This window comes from Anopheles moucheti, chromosome 3, assembly GCF_943734755.1.
Source record: "Anopheles moucheti chromosome 3, idAnoMoucSN_F20_07, whole genome shotgun sequence".
Taxonomy (NCBI): domain Eukaryota; kingdom Metazoa; phylum Arthropoda; class Insecta; order Diptera; family Culicidae; genus Anopheles; species Anopheles moucheti.
Window position 1 is genome coordinate 90928836 of NC_069141.1, and position 19740 is coordinate 90948575.

The 19740-nt window shown below is 45.3% G+C and overlaps 2 protein-coding genes across 2 annotated transcripts in view; both read left to right on the top strand.

The window, feature by feature from the left end:
- LOC128303123 (titin-like) overlaps positions 1 to 19740 on the top strand; it is a 137934-nt gene that overhangs the window by 76189 nt on the left and 42005 nt on the right. Inside the window, exons 26-29 of the mRNA XM_053039980.1 lie at positions 194 to 323; positions 7870 to 14312; positions 14385 to 14709; positions 15312 to 15386. Of these exons, the coding sequence (XP_052895940.1) occupies positions 194 to 323; positions 7870 to 14312; positions 14385 to 14709; positions 15312 to 15386 (6973 nt within the window). The remainder of the gene's footprint in view (positions 1 to 193; positions 324 to 7869; positions 14313 to 14384; positions 14710 to 15311; positions 15387 to 19740) is intronic.
- LOC128305016 (titin-like) lies at positions 16006 to 19004 on the top strand. Its single transcript, XM_053042287.1, has 5 exons — positions 16006 to 16147; positions 16352 to 16456; positions 16924 to 17978; positions 18154 to 18202; positions 18433 to 19004. The coding sequence occupies exons 1-5, from the start codon at positions 16111 to 16113 to the stop codon at positions 18483 to 18485; spliced, it is 1299 nt and encodes a 432-aa protein (XP_052898247.1). The 5' UTR covers positions 16006 to 16110; the 3' UTR covers positions 18486 to 19004.

The following is a 19740-nucleotide window of genomic DNA, read 5'->3' on the forward strand; positions in this document are numbered from 1 at the left end:
TTGTGTTGGCAAACGTCCCAATTGCAAACATTGCCAATGGCGGTTTGAATCCAAATTTGACAACCTTAACCCATGATTACTAATTGAACTCTGTCTCTCGGTTTCTTTCTACATTTGCTTACCTGTTAAAATGACCTTGTTGCTAATGCTTTTCCAATGCTGGCATTCTTCTTTTCTCTACCGCCATCTACAGATGATCAACGAGGGCAACAATGCCGTGCTTCTGATCGGGACGACCTACGAGGAGGACTCCGGTACCTTCACCTGCCGTGTGACCACATCCGCGGGGCAGGTTGAAACGTCCGCCAAACTGATAGTCAAAAGTAAGAATACTCAGTAGAACCAAAACAAAACCAACCAACCTGCAAAACAAAACAGCAAAACACCATCAGTAAATAATTTAGTCCTGCCACGCGTTGCAAGCTGTGTACATCCTTATACCCGCCCCCCCTTCAAACTACTCTCCATTACTTTATACACGCCTCTCGGATATTTTATTCGAACTCATAAATGTCTTTAGCTACACGATCGGTAAGCGTCAATCCCGTCTTCCGATAATCAAACACCAGCGAACCCGGCGGGATGTTTTCATGGACGGACAGATTGTTGTTTTGCTGTTGTGCTACTTTGTTTGTTTGTTTATAGTCTAGCCTTTACTGTTCCCTTCCCATTACCGAGATGGGTGTTTGCGCTCTAAATTCTGCTGCTGCAGCTCTTTAGTACAAGACCATTATTAACCCAAAAAGTAAAGCATCGTTCAAGTCTTGTACCAAAAGCAGAAACTCGCGGCAAAATGATACCATCTTGCGGACGTAACGAGCATACAGCAAAGGATACAGGATGATGCTAATTTCTTGCCACAATGACTATCACGCAAGATGCAAGCGTATATTGGTTGGGCAATAGCTCATTAGCTAATGTTAAAATGACATCCGATTCTTAATAGCTAAAGAAAGAGTAGAGCTATCAGAGGGGGACAGTGCAAGTGCATACATCACAAGATAATTGCGCAAAAAGAAGAGTTACAATACCGATACATTCAGATTAGTAGAAGCACGTTGAGTTGGAAAAGCAAGAGTGAGAGGCCAAAATGAAGAGAATATCTATTTACATATTTATAATACCGCGCCATGTTTTTGATGCTGTTTTTATACGTCTAATAGTACACCTACATGATATATAGCTTTGCTGATTTTAATGATCGAATTAACTGACAATTATACACGACGCATAATTAGGCCAGCTTAGTTTTTTATAGCTTGAGGATATGTTAACACAATAAAAAAGGAAGGCTAAAGGAAAGGAAAGCGTTTTGTCACCAGTAGGGGACGCGGCACACTGGCCCACACATGAATCCTCCATCCTCCGCAAAGCAGACGAACGAATTTTGATAAGAAGCATTATACCATTTGTTCCGTAGGTAGATGGGCAAACCACTATCTATCCTCAGCAACACAATATCTTGATACCGCAATGATCGAACTTGTACAACACATGCACACTAGCACGAGCACACGATACGAACGGGGAACGAGATCCCATCCACCGGGGATCTCCTTCCCACGAGTGTCTTCGCTATTTTTAGCAATGAAGATAGATCGAATGACACACATGCGTACACATGCGAGGAATCGTTTTGTGTTAACCGGCACCACCGGTTCGACTCCGTGGCCATTTCCAAATTCCAATAGTTGTGTGCTCCCGGGAGTTGATCTTCTTCCCCCGGGGGGACAACGCGATGGACAACCATTCGCGATCGCCTTCTCCAACCCGGTCTTCATAACTTCTCCGTTAATTCGTGAAAAATTAAACTACCCCGACAGTGTACGAATCCAACCCTGTACACCATCCGTTGTGAGATTGGCATCAAGTGTAACGTCCGGCATGATAATGTTCGGCTTATAGAAAAAAAAACAGTACATTCGCGCAATGTACGGATTGAATAATCAATCCCATTTCCATTTCTAATCACTCTATTTGAATTATTCTTCGGAAAAATCACAGATACACCACAAGTCTTGTACACACATACACATTTCCCATGCTGATCCTCTCCTTCCTCCACATGGGATATACATAATTCACATGTCGTCGACCCATCGTTCGTTCGTTTTCTTTGCGGGTGGGAGGCCGAAATGTATGCACCAAAAAACAGTTCAGTATCTTCCACCGTAACGCGGTCGGTACGCTCACCAAGATTAATAGCCAGCGTCCATCACAATGTCTTGAAAACATTCATTCGGCTATGTGAAGACCATCGACGTCACATTCATGGCCGTCCCGTGTGAAGATGCATTCTGACTTTTGATGAAGAATTTTGCAACGTCCCTGAGCGGTGTGTCGTTATGCATCGCTCTGGTAGGCGAATCTCGACATCAAGAGCACCACTAAAAAAAGAAGGAATAATAACGATGCCTACCCTAATTATACATGGCCTCTCGTCTTGGGCATACGGTTGCGTACCGTGTGCAGCTCGAATGCGATTTTGAGCGTTTGTGAGTTGTAAAGGTGTGAGCACACGTTTGGAATATTCCAACATCGGGTGAGTCAACGCTTCGCAACACCGTTCGTAGGCCACATCTCCCGAATTGCCGGTGCGTTTATGCTGTGCTGAGGTGAGCGGACGCTGATGACAAGCCTGACGTGTGATGGTTTGGTGCACACCCCATCGTGAGGCGTGAGTTTTTTCACACGGCAAGAAACGGATCGTTCTAATTATAGGACGCCGTGTGCTCCGTGTGGCGTTCTGTTTAACGGCCACATCACCTACGTCGACCACATGGTAATCGTGTGTTTGCACACGGAAAAGCATCGCGTCCCGCACGCTTCCCGGAAGACACGGAGAGATCCGCCTCTGGAACATGAATCATGTTGACCTTCGGGTTGAGGTTGGGAGTTTTTAATCTTTTGGTTTAACTGCAGGGCGCGCATGTATTTTTTTTATAGTACAAGTTCTTTCGATTGATTTTCGGATGATGAGTGAAGGCGCACTGTAATTAAAGGCTGCTCGATTTGCTTTTCGTTGGTGTGTATTCGGAAGTTTACATTCAAGATTCAGTAGTTTACTTTATTGCGTATGAAAGATAAAAACCAGAACAACATGAGATTTATTACTTTTATTACTTACCTTTGGAGCGATCGATATCATTACGGTGAAAGATACAGAGAGTGATTGGCAAAAGGGAGCAAGAGATAGGCATTAGTACCAAGAATAGCAGGCACGGAAAATGGTGTGCAGAAGTTGGAAATTGAGTTGAAGTTCAAGAAGGATGAAGACAGGATAGCGTGCAGGAAACAATTATGTAACCCCTCCCCCCAGAAAATGCTTCAAATTTTGTGTGGCGTCTAGTGCTTCTTCGAGCTGAATAATTAGCAATAAAGATTTCATTACTAAAATAGATTTCGTTAGCACAAAACCCCTCGCGCTCAAGGAGGGCATTGCAAACAAGTAAAAGCGGTCGAGAGGAATGATCATTCGAATCTGGTACTGAACATAACAAAAAGAGAAATGGATAGAACATGAACACTGTACGGCATGGAGCGTGTATCGAACTATAGCCATCCGACTTGATCTTTTGTAAGATTTAGAAGGATCGATCGATCTCTATAGCATTTGCTCGTTTGCATTGTTCCGTTCCGGCATCGGCTGGTAAACCATGACATGTAGTAGATTTGCCGATATTCAAGGTATTCTAGAATATTCTCCGGGTTTCTGGTCGGACAGTCTGAACCATCGCGTTACTTAGTAAACACATCCCGAGAGTCAGTGGTTGAGTCACTCCGTTAGAACACAATGACGCTACCCACGCGTATACTGAGGTCGTGTTTCTAAGGCTTGTTTTTGGACGATGACGTGCCGTGTGCTATTGTTGACGATGCCTAACCGGGTCGCTCAAATGTTGTTCAGGATCGTTGTTTGTAGACTTGCATTGCCGTCGATGTATGCACTTGCCCCGTTGAGATATCTGATTCCAATGGCCGGTTCCTCATGGTAGATTAGGTAGTAGTAATTAAAAGTCTTCAATTATCACCATTCAATAGGGCCTCCTCCCGTCCAACTGACGCGAACTCGCCATCACATGTATCCTGTTCAAAAACGAAACGAAATTCAAGACATTAGTCAGGATGAACTTTAAGCAACCGTCCCCAAAACTGAATTGCTGCAGGCGTCCTCAAGATGGTTGCAGTTTGGATGCGTACAAGCCGCTTGTTTATGGCATCAACAACCGAATCAAAACAGAAAAAGCCACAACACAAAATGCCAAATTTCTTGTGTGTTTTTAAAAAATCGCTAAAAATAGTCCTTTGTTTCGTTTGTGGTTTTTCTTTTGACAAAATGTCGTCGTCCTTTAACCCGCTCCTTTTCTGCTAGTGTGATACAGTGCCTGTTTGCTTCTTCACCGCTCGTATAACCGGGCGAATGACCCCGAATGTTCTACGAAAGTCAAAGGCGTGCAACACGCTTTCAAAATCTTTATCATGATGGCGCCCATCTGGCAAATGTAATAGATCTTTCTGTGCTTAACGCGATACAGATTTCTTGCAAGGAGACCGTTTACCCTGAGGGTGACAATAAATTAACGCTGCAGCAATTTGTTTGGTAACAATACAAGCTTCTGAAACGGTATACTTATCTTGTCAACTCGTGGCAGACATGTAGGATCTTGCGCCGCCATTAACGCCCTGCTGCATCGCCTGACAGCTGCATGCAGCTAGAGGCTCCTGCCCCTATTACCGCATGCACTACTGATCACTCGGTGTTATACTTGTTGTGTTACGCTTTCAATAGATGTGTATTCTCATCGCTGATGTTCGGTGGTTGAAGTCTCGAGCAGGACGATTTAATAAGCTTAGTCTCGTGTACACAGCGAGCAGAGTAGAGCGCGATCGATGAACTAGGGAACGATCGTGGGTGCGTTCGCTTCCAGCACTTTTTCCGTTGTTATAGCTTGTCATGTTACTTCGCTTTAGTTAAGATTTATTTATTAACAAATTAAACAAAACACTCAGTGTGTATCACTTAAGATGACTTAAACGCGCATTAACAAATAGGTTTTGTCCTTTCCCTTCCCAATCCCAGTTTGTCACTATGTTGCGCGATCAGAGACTAATTATATGTATGTTTTTATACGTTTGTAAGTAAGCAATAAAAACCGAAGTGAAGAGCAAAACGTTTGTAACAAAACGAGAAAAAAAATCACACGCTCACTTCATTTAAAATGGTTCTGATTCCATTCTGACATTTATCCCGAACCTATATCCACTTTCCCTGCTTTGTTCACTAACTCGAACCGATCGCTTGGGAACTGAAGTTCTAAAGCCGCAATGGTGACACAAAAATTTAGTGAATTAAGGAAACACTTTCGTTTCGGCAGGACAACAGTGTTGACAAACATGTCATGCGCGTCACCTCCTACACACAATGGACCTCACAACCACACCGCATGACACCAGGAAACGAGTTGAAACGTCATGCGATTAGAAGCTCCCCGAGCTCAATTAATTCTACACTCGATGCCTCTTTCAAATCCCCCTATCTTCCGGAGTTTGTTTGGTGTCCCCTCTGCCACGCGGTAACTGTTCCGATCCAGCCTTTGAAGCCCTTGCCCTACCTGGACCGAACCGGTTCACAAACCGTCCAACCGAGCTAACCACTCTATGTCGACTAAAGTGACCGATCGGTTGAAAAGAGAGCGCCTAGTGTCTGCACTTGGGGCCTAATGTCGTCCCACTCGGCGCATGCGCACCAACTTCCGGTCGACCACTCACCAGTGAGATATTTTAAGAAATGCCGAAAATAATTAATAAGGGTCACTCACGCTCATCCCCACGATCGTGGTGTGGTGGTTCTGCTCCGGTGAGAGAATCGCACACGCGAACGGGAACGAACACTAACGCCGGAGCTGGTATCTAAAATTAAACGCGCGACGTTCGCCCTGGTCACTTTCGAAACGGTTCGACAGCCATTGTGGCTAATTCCCCAATTTTTGTTTTTTTTTTTTTGACGAACCGGTTCATGGTTTTAACCCCCGGGTATTTCGGATGCTGTCAGTGCTTGTCAACTTTGTGCCGTACGTATTCCCCCTTTGCACTACTAAGCGGGGCTGAGTGGAAGGATCGTCTTCCGACATGACACATTCAACGCACAATTGTCCGCAGTGGGGCGATTTATGACCCCATTTCCCGCAGTTGAAACCGAGGACTCGAGTGCACTCCCTCCTCGCTACGAACAAGCATACAACCTGCGGGAATATATGTTATAAGTACCTTTTCGTCTCCTATCTTACCACTTTTCGACACTGACTTTCATTTTGCATGCATGATAACAAGAAGCGTTGTACGGGTTTTTCCTATTTTTTTTTTGGTTCACTTCGTTGATCCTTCACAGACGCAACGATAAAGCTCGAGCGCAACTTATTTTTGATGCAATATGAGACGACTCGTGTCTTCTCTTGTTTGGGTTGATTTTGGGACATTTTCCACTAGACAGGAAGCTCACTCAGCTCGAGTGATAAATGTCTAACAAAATTTACAAGATTAGCGTTAATCGTGGGGAAAAATGTTGTGAACGTAGGTCGGCCTTCTAGTATCTGCTAGGTGGGAAGTCTCACTAAGTGGTAGGCGGAATAGCGGGGATAATTTGCCGAAATGAAAAATTATTTATACGGCTCCCTGTCAGCGTAGCAATCCGCCGACGGTGTGTCTCGTGGGAAGAAGAAAAGGTTGCATGACAATGACCTGAGAGTGTAAATATTGAATGGTTCATTCATGGTCTCGTATTTCATGATTTTGTCCTAAATTGATTACACAACGCTTGATAACAATTTACACTGTCGATACATGGGAGGTAGTAGACGTTGTAATAGACTATACAATCTAACGTGGTACTAACACGTGACCGAAACAACGTGTCTCTTCCGTGTTACCTATCAAAATTGGAGGTGTCCTAGCGACGGGTGTCCGAAATTGTCACGGCTTTGCACATTACTCAGAAGATGTTTCCGCAGCACAGTGAATCATGCGGCTGTTGTTGTTTCATCAACGAGATAAACAAAACAGATGACACACAAACTAGTCATCGAGGCGGACGCCATTTGCGGACCATGACTAATCGTTTGTGTTGCAAAGTGGCCATCAACTTGATCTAGACTCATTTCCCTAGCCATGGAATGTTAATTGAAGGACTTTTTTAAAAAGAACTAGCTCTTGATGTAGGACACCACGAGTCTTCCCACGCGTTACTGTTTCTCGACCATGTCCAAACTACGATGCATTACGCTAAAGAACAACAACATGAGTCGAACACCAACAGGGTTTCTTAACGATACATATCTGCGACCAAGAATTCATTGCTCGTGCAGGTACAATAATGACAGTACCATTAAATTCCACCAAGCATGACGAAACTGCTTCACTGCAAATGGCCATATTGCACACCACTTTTAACGCCAACCCCCTTGATGAGCTAATCCAGAAATTCCTGCCGCTAAAAATAACCTATCATCTCACCTTTGCAACACCTTCGTACGCTACGCAAAAATGCAAAAAAATAACAAACTGCAGTAAGACACACCACAAAGAATAGAAGCTGGTGAACACAACCGTATACAACCTCCTAACGCCATCTGTTTACGCTTAGCATTCCAACCACCCTTGGCATCCGGGAGTTGGAGTTGTTGGCTTCATAAATTTTGATTCCCTCTTAAATTCGTTTTACATTCCTCACACACGTGCCAGGAGGACGCGTGTGTGTTTTGCTTGGTGAAATGTAAGCATTGACTAACGTTGGCCTCGATACGATCGAACAGATCACAGCGTTGATCGGCTGCTAAATTATACACCTTCTCGTACTTTCCCTCTTCTATTTAGAGCGCCGAAAGCAGATGCGACAGGTGCACGGTGCCAAAGAGGTACAGCTCCAAAATCAACAGGATGTGCAACAGACGCAACAATTTTCATCATCCTCTAAGGCGACAGTACTCGCCCAGGGGCTGAGTGATGGATCGTATGATAGCAGCACCGGGACGAGCGAAGTAGACACCGAATTCGTCCCACAAGGTGACGAGAGTCTTCCCTGGAGACGTTCTCGAAGCTTATCCCGCGGTCCCACCACTACTACTGCTCCCTGGCGACGTGCGTCTCAGGATCGCCGTACATCACGCGACCGATCGTTGTCGATCGATAAGCGGGAAGAAATAAAACCATGGACTGCAGAGGTGGTGAAACTGAAAAAAACCACCAAAGATCGAAAAAAAATCGAAAAAGAAAAACTTGAAACGGTACAATTAAAACCAACCCAAATCCAGAAGCCACAGATTCAGCGGGAGCAGCTGGAAAAAGTCGAACTGAAGACGGTGAAACGCGAACAGCAGGAAATATCCGAGCATCACATGGAAGAGATGGTTCAAGCTATTATCGGCGAGAAGGAAGACATCGATCATGTGGACTATCATGTTCAAAAATTGCGACATGATGAGGATATATCCATTCTTGAAATCCAACAGCAAGTAGATGAACTAACACGTAAGGATTCGCAAAGGGCTGAAGGTGTTCCCTGGCGTAGAGGAGGAGCTAAAAAGGAACAAGCTCAAATGGGCAGGGAACAGTTTGTAGAGACCGACGAAAGCACTATGCTTAAGGTGGATAGAGACGAAACCACCACTGAGCAAGAGCAACAAAAGCTTACCTTGGACCAAGGAGCTGGTGTAGCTTGGAGACAAGGTAAACGCCTCGAGCCAGAATGCCAACCTTATGCGCAGACAGAAACCTCTGCTGTGCTAAGATTAGATCGTTTAATCGAGCAAGAAGGGAAGCAACCACAAGAACAAACCGAGCTTCAGCCAGCTCCATGGCGCCGAGGGCCGAAAGTAGCTTCGATCACACCCGTGCAAATAACCGAACAGGAAGATACTGCAAAGCTCGTTGTGGAGCAAACAGAGCAGGAACTTGTACAAGATACGAAACCCAACGAACAACCGGTAGCCTGGCGAAGAGGACCTAAAATCCCCACAGAACCAGCGCCGGAAGAGCTGCAACCAGAAGTAGAAGAGCGTCCCGAAACGCAACTTCCACCATGGATGCGTGGACGCAAACCGGGACCGAAACGAGAAATACCGAAACCACCAGAGCCGGAAAAGGTTGAACAGATTATGCTTAAACCTACACCACGTCAATCGAAGGAGCTTCCAAAAGAGACTATCGAGGAGGTTTCGCTGAAACCAGTACCCAAGAGGGCAACTGTGGAGGAAGTTCCTGTTGTGGAGCAAGAGGAAGTCGAAGAGAAAACGGTTAAGATCGTTAAGAAGAAAAAGCCAAAATCTGGGCCACAACAACAGAAATCGTTGGAGAAACTGGAATTTACTCCCACAGATGTACCCGAGATTGAAAAGATGGAACTACCGGAAAAGTTGGACGAATTAAAACCCAAGGAGCCAGAACAAGAGGCTGAAAAGCCAAGCTGGCGTAGACAACAAAAGCCAAAGCCGCAAGAAGAAGTTCCGGAGGAAAAACAATGGCCCACGGGTAAGAGACGTCCTCTTCCAGATGAACCTAAGGAAGAGGTGGTCCTCAAGCCAATTCCTCGACCAACGAAAGAAGTAGAACCTAAGGTAGCAGAAGAACCCATTATTAAACCGAAACCAATCCCAGAACTCGATGATAAACCTGAACCAGAGCAGGAACTAGACAAACCCGTTGTACCAGAAGAAGACACCAGTCTTCCACCATGGCGGCGGGGAAAGAAACTGGTTGAGAAGAAACCTATTCCTGCTCCAGCAGAGCCAGAAAAGGTTGAACAGATTATGCTTAAACCGACACCACGTCAAACGAAGGAGCTTCCAAAAGAGACTATCGAGGAGGTTTCGCTGAAACCAGTACCCAAGAGGGCAACTGTGGAGGAAGTTCCTGTTGCGGAGCAAGAGGAAGTCGAAGAGAAAACGGTTAAGATCGTTAAGAAGAAAAAGCCAAAATCTGGGCCACAACAACAGGATTCGTTGGAGAAACTGGAATTTACTCCCACAGATGTACCCGAGATTGGAAAGATGGAACTACCGGAAAAGTTGGACGAATTAAAACCCAAGGAGCCAGAACAAGAGGCTGAAAAACCAAGCTGGCGTAGACAACAAAAGCCAAAGCCGCAAGAAGAAGTTCCGGAGGAAAAACAATGGCCCACGGGTAAGAGACGTCCTCTTCCAGTTGAACCTAAGGAAGAGGTGGTCCTCAAGCCAATTCCTCGACCAACGAAAGAAGTAGAACCTAAGGTAGCAGAAGAACCCATTATTAAACCGAAACCAATCCCAGAACTCGATGATCAACCTGAACCAGAACAGGAACTAGACAAACCCGTTGTACCAGAAGAAGACACCAGTCTTCCACCATGGCGGCGGGGAAAGAAACTGGTTGAGAAGAAACCTATTCCTGCTCCAGCAGAGCCAGAAAAGGTTGAACAGATTATGCTTAAACCGACACCACGTCAAACGAAGGAGCTTCCAAAAGAGACTATCGAGGAGGTTTCGCTGAAACCAGTACCCAAGAGGGCAACTGTGGAGGAAGTTCCTGTTGTGGAGCAAGAGGAAGTCGAAGAGAAAACGGTTAAGATCGTTAAGAAGAAAAAGCCAAAATCTGGGCCACAACAACAGGAATCGTTGGAGAAACTGGAATTTACTCCCACAGATGTACCCGAGATTGAAAAGATGGAACTACCGGAAAAGTTGGACGAATTAAAACCCAAGGAGCCAGCACAAGAGGCTGAAAAGCCAAGCTGGCGTAGACAACAAAAGCCAAAGCCGCAAGAAGAAGTTCCGGAGGAAAAACAATGGCCCACGGGTAAGAGACGTCCTCTTCCAGATGAACCTAAGGAAGAGGTGGTCCTCAAGCCAATTCCTCGACCAACGAAAGAAGTAGAACCTAAGGTAGCAGAAGAACCCATTATTAAACCGAAACCAATCCCAGAACTCGATGATAAACCTGAACCAGAGCAGGAACTAGACAAACCCGTTGTACCAGAAGAAGACACCAGTCTTCCACCATGGCGGCGGGGAAAGAAAGCAGGCCCGAAGCGAGAAATCCCTGCTCCCGAACCTGCTGTCTTGGAAACGGTCACACTAAAACCCACACCGAAGCGGACTAAAGAATTACCTCAAGAAACAATGGAAGAAGTATCCTTGAAACCTGTGCCTCAGCAAATGGAGATTGAAGATGTTCTGGCCGATACGGTGTCAGTTGCTGAGGTGAAAGAAATCGTCCCAAAGAAAGTAAAGAAACCAAAACGAAAGGAAGAAATTGAACTTTTGGAAATGCCAGTCTATGCGAAGATTCCAGAACAGGAAGACGTACAGTTGGAAAAGACGGAATATGCCGCTCAAGAGATGCCTAAAGAACAGGAATCAGGTCCTGAACAACCGCCTTGGAGAAGAACTCCGAAGAAGCCGAAGCCAGTTGAAACGGAAGAGCAAGAAAAGAAATGGCCTACCGGTAAGCGACGTCCTGCAGTAGAAGAGCCCGAAGAGGAAGTAGTGTTAAAACCAATTCCAAAACCAACTAAAGACGTCGAACCAGAACCAAAACAGCAGGCTACAATCCAACCGAAGCAATCGGAACCTGTACCAAAGGAAGCATCACCGGAACAAACTCCATGGCGCCGTGGAAAGAAGGATAAGCCCCTTCCCGAAGTAGAGGAGCCAAAGGAATGGCCGAAAGGAAAACGAAGACCTCTGCCGGAAACTCCACAAGAGGAAGTAGTACTCAAACCGATACCTAAACCGTCGAAAGACGAAACTCCAAAACCGACCGAAGAACCAACAATTATACAGCGGGAACCTAAGCTTCCAGAACCGGAACAGTCAAAACCTGCACCATGGCGTCGTGGAAAGAAGGAACTCCCCATGGAGGAGGTCCATAAGGAAGAGGTTACGCTTAAACCCATCCCAAAACGCGTTGAACCAGACCAAATGGTTCAGGAAGAAGTTATTCTGAAGCCAGTTCCTGCGCAAGAGGCGGTAATCGAGGAAGTGCCCGCGCCACATGAACTACAGCCCGTACGTGATGTGAAGATTGAAGAGACGGTCACAAAAAAAACGAAACGCATCAAAAAGCAAATCATCAGACCAAAGTTCCCTGAGTCGGGTATTGCAGAGGTGGAAGAATCGATAACATTTGAAGAATCCGAAGAACCGGCACGAGTGGCAGAAACGATCGTTGATATTGTACCAGAGGAAGTGTTGGATCTCATTCCCGAGTTGGCACCGCGTGAAACCGCTAAGAAGCGAAAGTCGCGCAACAAAAAGCACGTTGTATTCAAGGAAGAACTCAGCACATTTGCGATGGAGCCCGAAGATGAAGATGAAGCGGACGAGGAAGAAATGGAGCAAGTACAGGAGATTTCTAGATCCAGCATAACGCTTACGCGTCCCGTTCCGGAGACCAAGCCAATGGCCGCACCCATTGAAGATGTTAACATTGAGGAACAGACTGAGTTCCGCAAAGAAATGGAGGTGCGAGTACAGTCTAACGTGGTGAAAAAGGAAAAACAACGGCGTGTGTTTATTGACGATAGTCAACCGCTGCCAGAACTGGAAATTATTACCCAGAAGCGCATCCAAGAAGTCACAGATAAGATCGCTGAAGAGGATATTCGCGAGGACCGTCTGTTGATGGAAACGACTCAACAGCATATCGCCGAAACCAAGATCCAAGAGCAAACGTTGAAGATTAGTAAACCCAAAGTCCAACCTCCCAACATAGTAGAGAAATTGCAGCCCCAGATATGCGAAACTGACAAACCGGTACTGTTACGCTGTCGCATTGAAGGCATTCCGTTCCCAACGGTGCAGTGGTACTTTAACGATACGATGTTGTTCGCCAACTCGGAATACATCATGAACGTGGTGGAGGATGTGGCCACTTTGGAAATCGCTACCGTGCAACCCTACCATGTCGGAATCTACACTTGCGAGGCTAAGAATGAGGCCGGCGTGGCTATCAGCAAAGCTAACATCATCGTCCAGGAGAAACCAGAGCATGGTGAAGCACCACGCTTTGTTGTTCCGCTGAAGATCGACCTGAACGCACAGAAAACGGTTGCGACCGTGACATGTCAAGTGGCAGGTATTCCCACTCCGAAAGTACGCTGGCTGCGTGATGATATAGAGATCATTGAGGAGGAGGAGGAAGAGATCGAAACATACTACGTAGAACAAACAGGACATGTGCGGTTGACAGTGAAGCAGCCGAAGCAGAACGTACCGGTTGTGTTTACCGTACTGGCGGAGAACAATTTCGGAAAGGCTGTGGGTAAAGCAAACGTGTACATCCAGTCGGTAATGTTGGAACGGGTGAAACCATCAGCAGTTGCTCCACAGATTGTGCAACCACTGGAGGCACAGGTTGTACGTACAGGCAGCACGCTTGTGTTCGAGTGTCGGTACACCGGCGTTCCTAAGCCCACTGTTAAATGGTTCCGCAATAGCAAAGAGGTTGTGGAAGAGGAGGAAGAAGTCATCATCACCAACGAAGAGTACTACAGCCGACTGGAAATTCGTCGAGTGACCCGTCAGAGAGGTGGCAAGTATGAGATTAATGTAACAAACGAGGCTGGCCAGGCTAAATCGTCTGCCTCCGTTGCTATCTCCGATGCTACTGACACTGACGAAGCCAAAGCACCGCGGTTCATTGAACCGTTAGTGCCGAAATTAATCGCCGAAGCCGAGGTATGCATTCTAGAAGCATCAGTCGAGAGCTATCCCACCTCAACCTTCCAGTGGTTCAAGGAAGGCACTGCCATTAAGTCGACCAATGAGCAGCGCATCGTTACGAAGGAGAACCGCTCGATTCTGATCATTGAGTCGTTCACCCGCAAGGATACAGGCGCGTATACGTGCCGAGCGGAAAATGTAGCCGGTTCGGTAACTTCTACTGCAACCGTCCAAACGTTGGACACCATCGAAACCGAGGAAGTTACCGAATACATATCACCGCGGTTTTTGGAGACAATCAAACCGACGCGTGTTATGGATGGAGAGCGGTTAACGCTCGAGTGTCAGGTGGTGGCTTTGCCGTTACCAAAGGTTCACTGGTACCACAATTCGCAGCTGATTCAAGAGACAAAGGACAAGCAGGTACAGCAGGACTCTACCGGGCGCTGTGTGCTCACAATTAGCGAAGTGTTTCCCGAGGATAAGGGTGAGTATACATGCGTGGCCACCAATAAAATCGGCGAGGCCATATGTCGCACTACTGTCAACGTAGAGCCGTTCGAGTATGTGCCCGACTCGGAGCAGTTCCGTAGTTCAGAAGAAGATTTGTTGACTGATAAGGTAGGTACCGGTATCGAATATCAGCCACTTTTCGTTTGTAATGCTAACTCTTGCTTTTCCTATGTCTTTCAGTCTATTTCAACACTCGAAGAGTATGCGGAACCGATCGAGTATGCGCCGCAGATTGTGAAACAACTGCCCACGATCATACACACGCAGGAACGCGAGTTGACCAAGCTAGAGGTGAAAGTACTTGCCCATCCGAAGCCCCAGATTCGTTGGCTAAAGATGGGCGAGGAGATTATTCCATCGGAGGAGTTTCAAATTGAGAACTTTGATGATGGAACCTCCATACTCATCATCAACGATATTTACCCGGATGACTCAGGAGAAATTACGTTCGAAGCACATAACGCACTCGGAGTGGCGCTGACAACTGCAGAACTGGTGGTGGAAGGTACTTATTTTATGGGTCTATTCTCATTTGAGACAAACATTTGAAGGAAAACCCCACCATCCTTATTTATTGGTGTTGGTGGATACTGTAGATATGCTTCACTAATATCGCTTTCTTCTTTTTCATGGTTCTAGAAGACTGTGTAGATAATAGTTTTGGCTTATGTCTGATATTCTCCAGGTTGCTTTCACTCCTCTAACGAGCTCTAATTTTCTTCGATCTTTATTTCTTCCTTTACAGCTTGTAGTAGTATTTACGAATGAACTGTATGCATTAATTTTCAATTTTCTCTCTTTATTTCTTTTCTATTTAAAATCCTCTTTCTTATTCCTCCTATTTCTCCTACAAATCCCGGAAAAACCTTCCCTGTCAACATAATCAAATAAAACACTACCGAACTATATCTATCACTTACTATATCTACTACATGCGTCATTTTCTAGAGACAGTATTTTAAAACTCATTCCAAAACGCACTCACACCATTGCAAGATCAATAAAACAATACTTCATGATAGTCAAGCTCCACAGTATCATACACTGGGTACTCGCCAGAGCACATCACTGCAAGGAACTAATACTTAATCTCTTGTACGCTTGCAGAAATTGTCGGAACCAAAGCGTATCGCAAACCGGAATGGGTACAGCATATGGAAGAACTGAAGGAGGCACTCCAAGGTAAAATATCTCCCTACCGATACCGACGTATTTCGCATCAGCACAATACGTCGAAGTATACTTGGATCAGTTTCTCAAAATTTAGTTCACCTTCACAACCATGCACAATTTCAAATTCACTTATTCATGTTCACCATCGATCGGTTAACGACCACCACAATCTACCAGTTGAAGCTACCACAATCTATTACGATATGCTTCAACTACGCTTCAAGTAGACTGTTTTTGTGCATGTGCATCTGTTTTTGTGTATGGTGTGAAAGCTATTGTTAAATCCTTTTATACTCTGTTCTTTATGTTGTTCTCGAGTTTATGTTTGTGTCTCATTTTTTGTCGAATGAAACGTAAATCGTAATGTGCAAATTGTAATGTACCTTATAAATTTCACTAAAACTTTACAAGTGTTCAACACCTTATAACGTTGCTATTTGTAATATTGGTATGGTTTTTGTTTACTAACACCGTTTACACCTTCTTTCACACGCAGAAAGTAGCACCGAAGAGTTGGATGAATTTCTGCAGTTGGAAGCGTACTGTCGTGACAGTCCTCCTACTAGATAAAAAATAGCCAAAGATGCATGCTTTGCTGTTCGACGTGTGTTCCACTACTAACTGTGTTGATGCATGCCGCATTTAGTGTTGTAATGTAAATACTTGTATAAATAGTATACGTAATTATTTGAGTTTACCCACCAACAAAAACACTTGTTCATCCTCTTCGACCATGAGCGTACACTACTCATCAAGGCATACACTGACAGGTGAGTATTGCACATAGTACACTTTGCATTCGCACTAGCTATGACACTTGGTGCAACCGTAAAATCATAGCAACTTCGCATTCCTTCTTAGCCACGCTAAAGACGTTTATATCGATGTATGCTTCTAGTTATTAATCAATACCTTTCCTACTCTGCATTTCTTGCCTTGGTGCTATGCAAATTGCGTAACAAACAACGTTTCAGCCTCTTATTCTACGCCATCGTACTCGGTTGAGATCAAAGATTCACGCGCCATGCTTAGTGAGAAGGGCTTCTTCGAGTGTCACTTCGCGGGCAATCCTAAGCCAGGTAGGACAATCGTTTTTCCACTGTGCATTCCATGACATGAATACAACATAACAACATAATCGACACAGATGAGAATCAATTACATATAGCCAGACATGTAGCTGGGCACGCAACAGGACATTCAATCCAACAAATGAAACAATCTCTGTTTACACCAGTAAATTCTGAAACCGTGCAAGCATCCTGGTCAACTCAAGTCACACGTTCAAAAAACTCCCGGTATTCTTAGGATCATACGAATCTTTGAGGGTTTGTTTAAAAAAACAATCTCTAAGTTTTAGTTCGAATGATTTGAAGTATGCTGCATCACAAAGAAAGAAACCGTGACACATGAAAGCATGAAACATCAACAATAGAAATCACTTCGACGAATGAAAACACAACTCGAACAATATGTAGGAAAATAGAAAGTCAATACACGGGATAATAGAGTTCCAGGTACAACTCACTGATTTCTAATATTCTAGATATACTGTGGTACCGTAATGGAAAGATCATCATAGCGAACGATCGAACAAAGATTCGCACGAGTGAAAACACTTCCACGCTCACCATCTATCCGGTGGAGGTATCCGACTTTGGTTTTTACAAATGTAAGGCCATGAACGAGGCCGGCACAACAGAATCTATTGCCAAGCTGATCGAAAGCATTGTTCCAACGTTGTCGGACGATGAGAAAGCCGAACTGGATGCAGCACGCAGTCCGAGACGGGGTAGTCGTGCTGGCGTTAAGACCGGAAAAGTTAACGACAAGATCGAGCTGGTAGTCGAGGAAACCGAGGAAGAGCGCCGTGCGAAGGCTGAAAAGCGCAAGAAGCGCGAGGAAAAGCGTAAACAGAAAGAGTCTCAATTGATCGAAGAGATTGTCCAGCAGGAGATGGAAGCATCCCTGAAGGAAAAAATCAAATTTAGCTCGGAATCGACAACCACGCTGACAACGAGCACCACCTCTGAGATGACGCAGGATGTGAAGCTCACCAAAGACCGTGCGACGGTGAAGTTTAAGGAGCACGTGGAAACACTGGTCGAGGAGATTGTGACCACCGAAACGGTTCAGGAGATCGAACGGATGGTCATTCACGAGAAGCTTGACGTTTCCGATGTAGAGAGTGTGAAAAACTCGGTTGAGGTTAAGGAAATCCTCACCAATCTCAAGGCTAGTGAGTTTGGACCGGGTGAAGCACCACTGCGTGAACTTGCCACGATTGCCTTCATGGTGAAGCACGGTGTAACAGTCAGTGAGATTACCAGCTTCTATCAGGCAAGCCACTTCCCAGCTCTGCAGAAGCCAGAATCACAGTCGGCGATGGTACTGCTGCTCGAACGCGAAGGATACGCCAACATCGTCACAGAGATCCTCACCGAGACGGATATGGACGAAACGCAGCTGGCAGCTACGGCCGGCTTCCGTGCATTCATGCGTATGATCGAGGTGAACCACGCGAGTGTGGAGGAGATCATCGCTCACTTCTCCCCGGACGACTTTGTCGTGCAGGAATGGAAAACGGAATCGGCATTCGAGGTGCGCTAGTCGACGCCTATATTATTCCTTCCGACCTACTAACAACGGCTCTGCTCATTCAAGCTCCCATAAAACTAGCATTACCCAATTCCTTCCTGATCCTTATTTTTTCCCAATACCTCCCACAACTCTGATCGTGCGATCTGCTATGCTTATACTATCTTTTCAATTCTAGAAACACGAAGAAACGCGCTTGATTTCGTCGAGTGAAGTGCGCACGACTGGTAATTGTTTATACCCACATCAACCTTTCCAGTACGGTCGATGCTAATAACGTGTTTTTCTATTTATTTTTTCTTCTTCAAAATCCGTTGGTCTAACTTTGTCAACGGGCGCCATTCTATTTCCCGCCAACAAATTAACTACCCGCTCTCGCAACTGTCGCATGAACTTCCAAACAACGCCCTTATGGCACTTTCGTCACCGCTCTTACGCTCTTACGGCCAATCTGCAGAGACTACCGTCCGAACGATGAAGGAACTGGACATCAAAGGTTTGCAATCATAACGTCCCATTCGCCTTCCCCTGTGCTCGCCCTACTCTTCTTTCCTCACTTGTATTGTGTTGTGTGTTGCCAACCGCCAACTCGTGTGCCCGCCCTGCCTGTGCCCGCTTGCTTGCAGAACTTATGGCCCATCCGGGCCATCGCCTACTCCAACTCCGTCTATCTACTTCTTGTACATCTTTTCTTCCTGCTTCGAGATTTCTCTTCGAATGCTAGTATATTAGTAGTGAACGTTCGTTTTTTTTATATTTTCATCGTTATTTAGAAAGCAAGATGATTATTTCAATTAGAACAGAATGCATACAGAACTTACCCAGTAGTTGCAAGTATTGCGATGTGTGATTTGCTTTAAAGAGCTGTAATATGCGTAGCTCAGCTTCGGCTAAGGAATAAAGCGTCTCTTTACCTAAAATAAAGATACGACGAATGGATCGTTCCTGGTATCTCTCAAACCGTAGAAAGATCTCATCACCATGAGCGAGCTGCTTTATGATGGATGTAATAAAATACTACTCGTCTATACCGTCTTCTGCAATTTTAACTTGCTTCAATGTTTGCAATTTCGCTGTTTTGCTGAATTTATGTTTAGCTTTAACCTTAAATGCAATGCTTCATTTATAGTGTGAAGGATAGATACATGACACCCGTGACACGTCGAACTGGACCACAACACGTTTTCGTGTAAGTACAAGCTACAATTTACCTCTACTAGCAAACCTTTCAAAAACGATTGCATCCTTCGGTTAAAAACCCATCTGCACCTCTGTCGAAGCTACTAGTTTGAAATGCCAACGTACCCTAAGATCTGTCTTTCCTCGGGCAAAGTAGAATAGTGTTGATGGAATGTTTGGAATGTTTGTTTCGGCGTCTATCGTTTTACGTTCTTCGCTACCGTCTATACTCTGCCTGTTCTACTCGCTGGTGCATTGCAAGGGTGGCCCAAATGCCAATCCATTACGCTGATGCTCGTTGGGGAACGACACTGTGGTTTCCCTATAATCAGCAACCGCCTGTTCGCCATAGTCTTCAAACACTAGTTTCTAGTCGTGCTATACGAACCAATGTAAGCCTGCGCATCCGATACATTAGGATCACCGGAATGGCTGTTTTGTCTTGCCTGTCTAATGATAATGTGAATGAGTTAGTTGCGAAGCCTCTTCACTATCTCTGTCTCAATTGGAACGAACTTTGTGGTGGTACTTGCACTGCACGAAATTAAGCATTTTCTCGTTTCTTCACAATCTGTCGTCCTTTTTC

Bases quoted from the DNA above. Each gene is read 5' to 3' on its own strand.
- LOC128305016 (XM_053042287.1), top strand. From the start codon at position 16,111: ATGAGCGTACACTACTCATCAAGGCATACACTGACAG. The intron at 16,148-16,351 runs GTGAGTATTGCA...ACAACGTTTCAG, and splicing joins ATCAAGGCATACACTGACAG to CCTCTTATTCTACGCCATCG. The intron at 17,979-18,153 runs GTGCGCTAGTCG...TTTCAATTCTAG, and splicing joins AAACGGAATCGGCATTCGAG to AAACACGAAGAAACGCGCTT.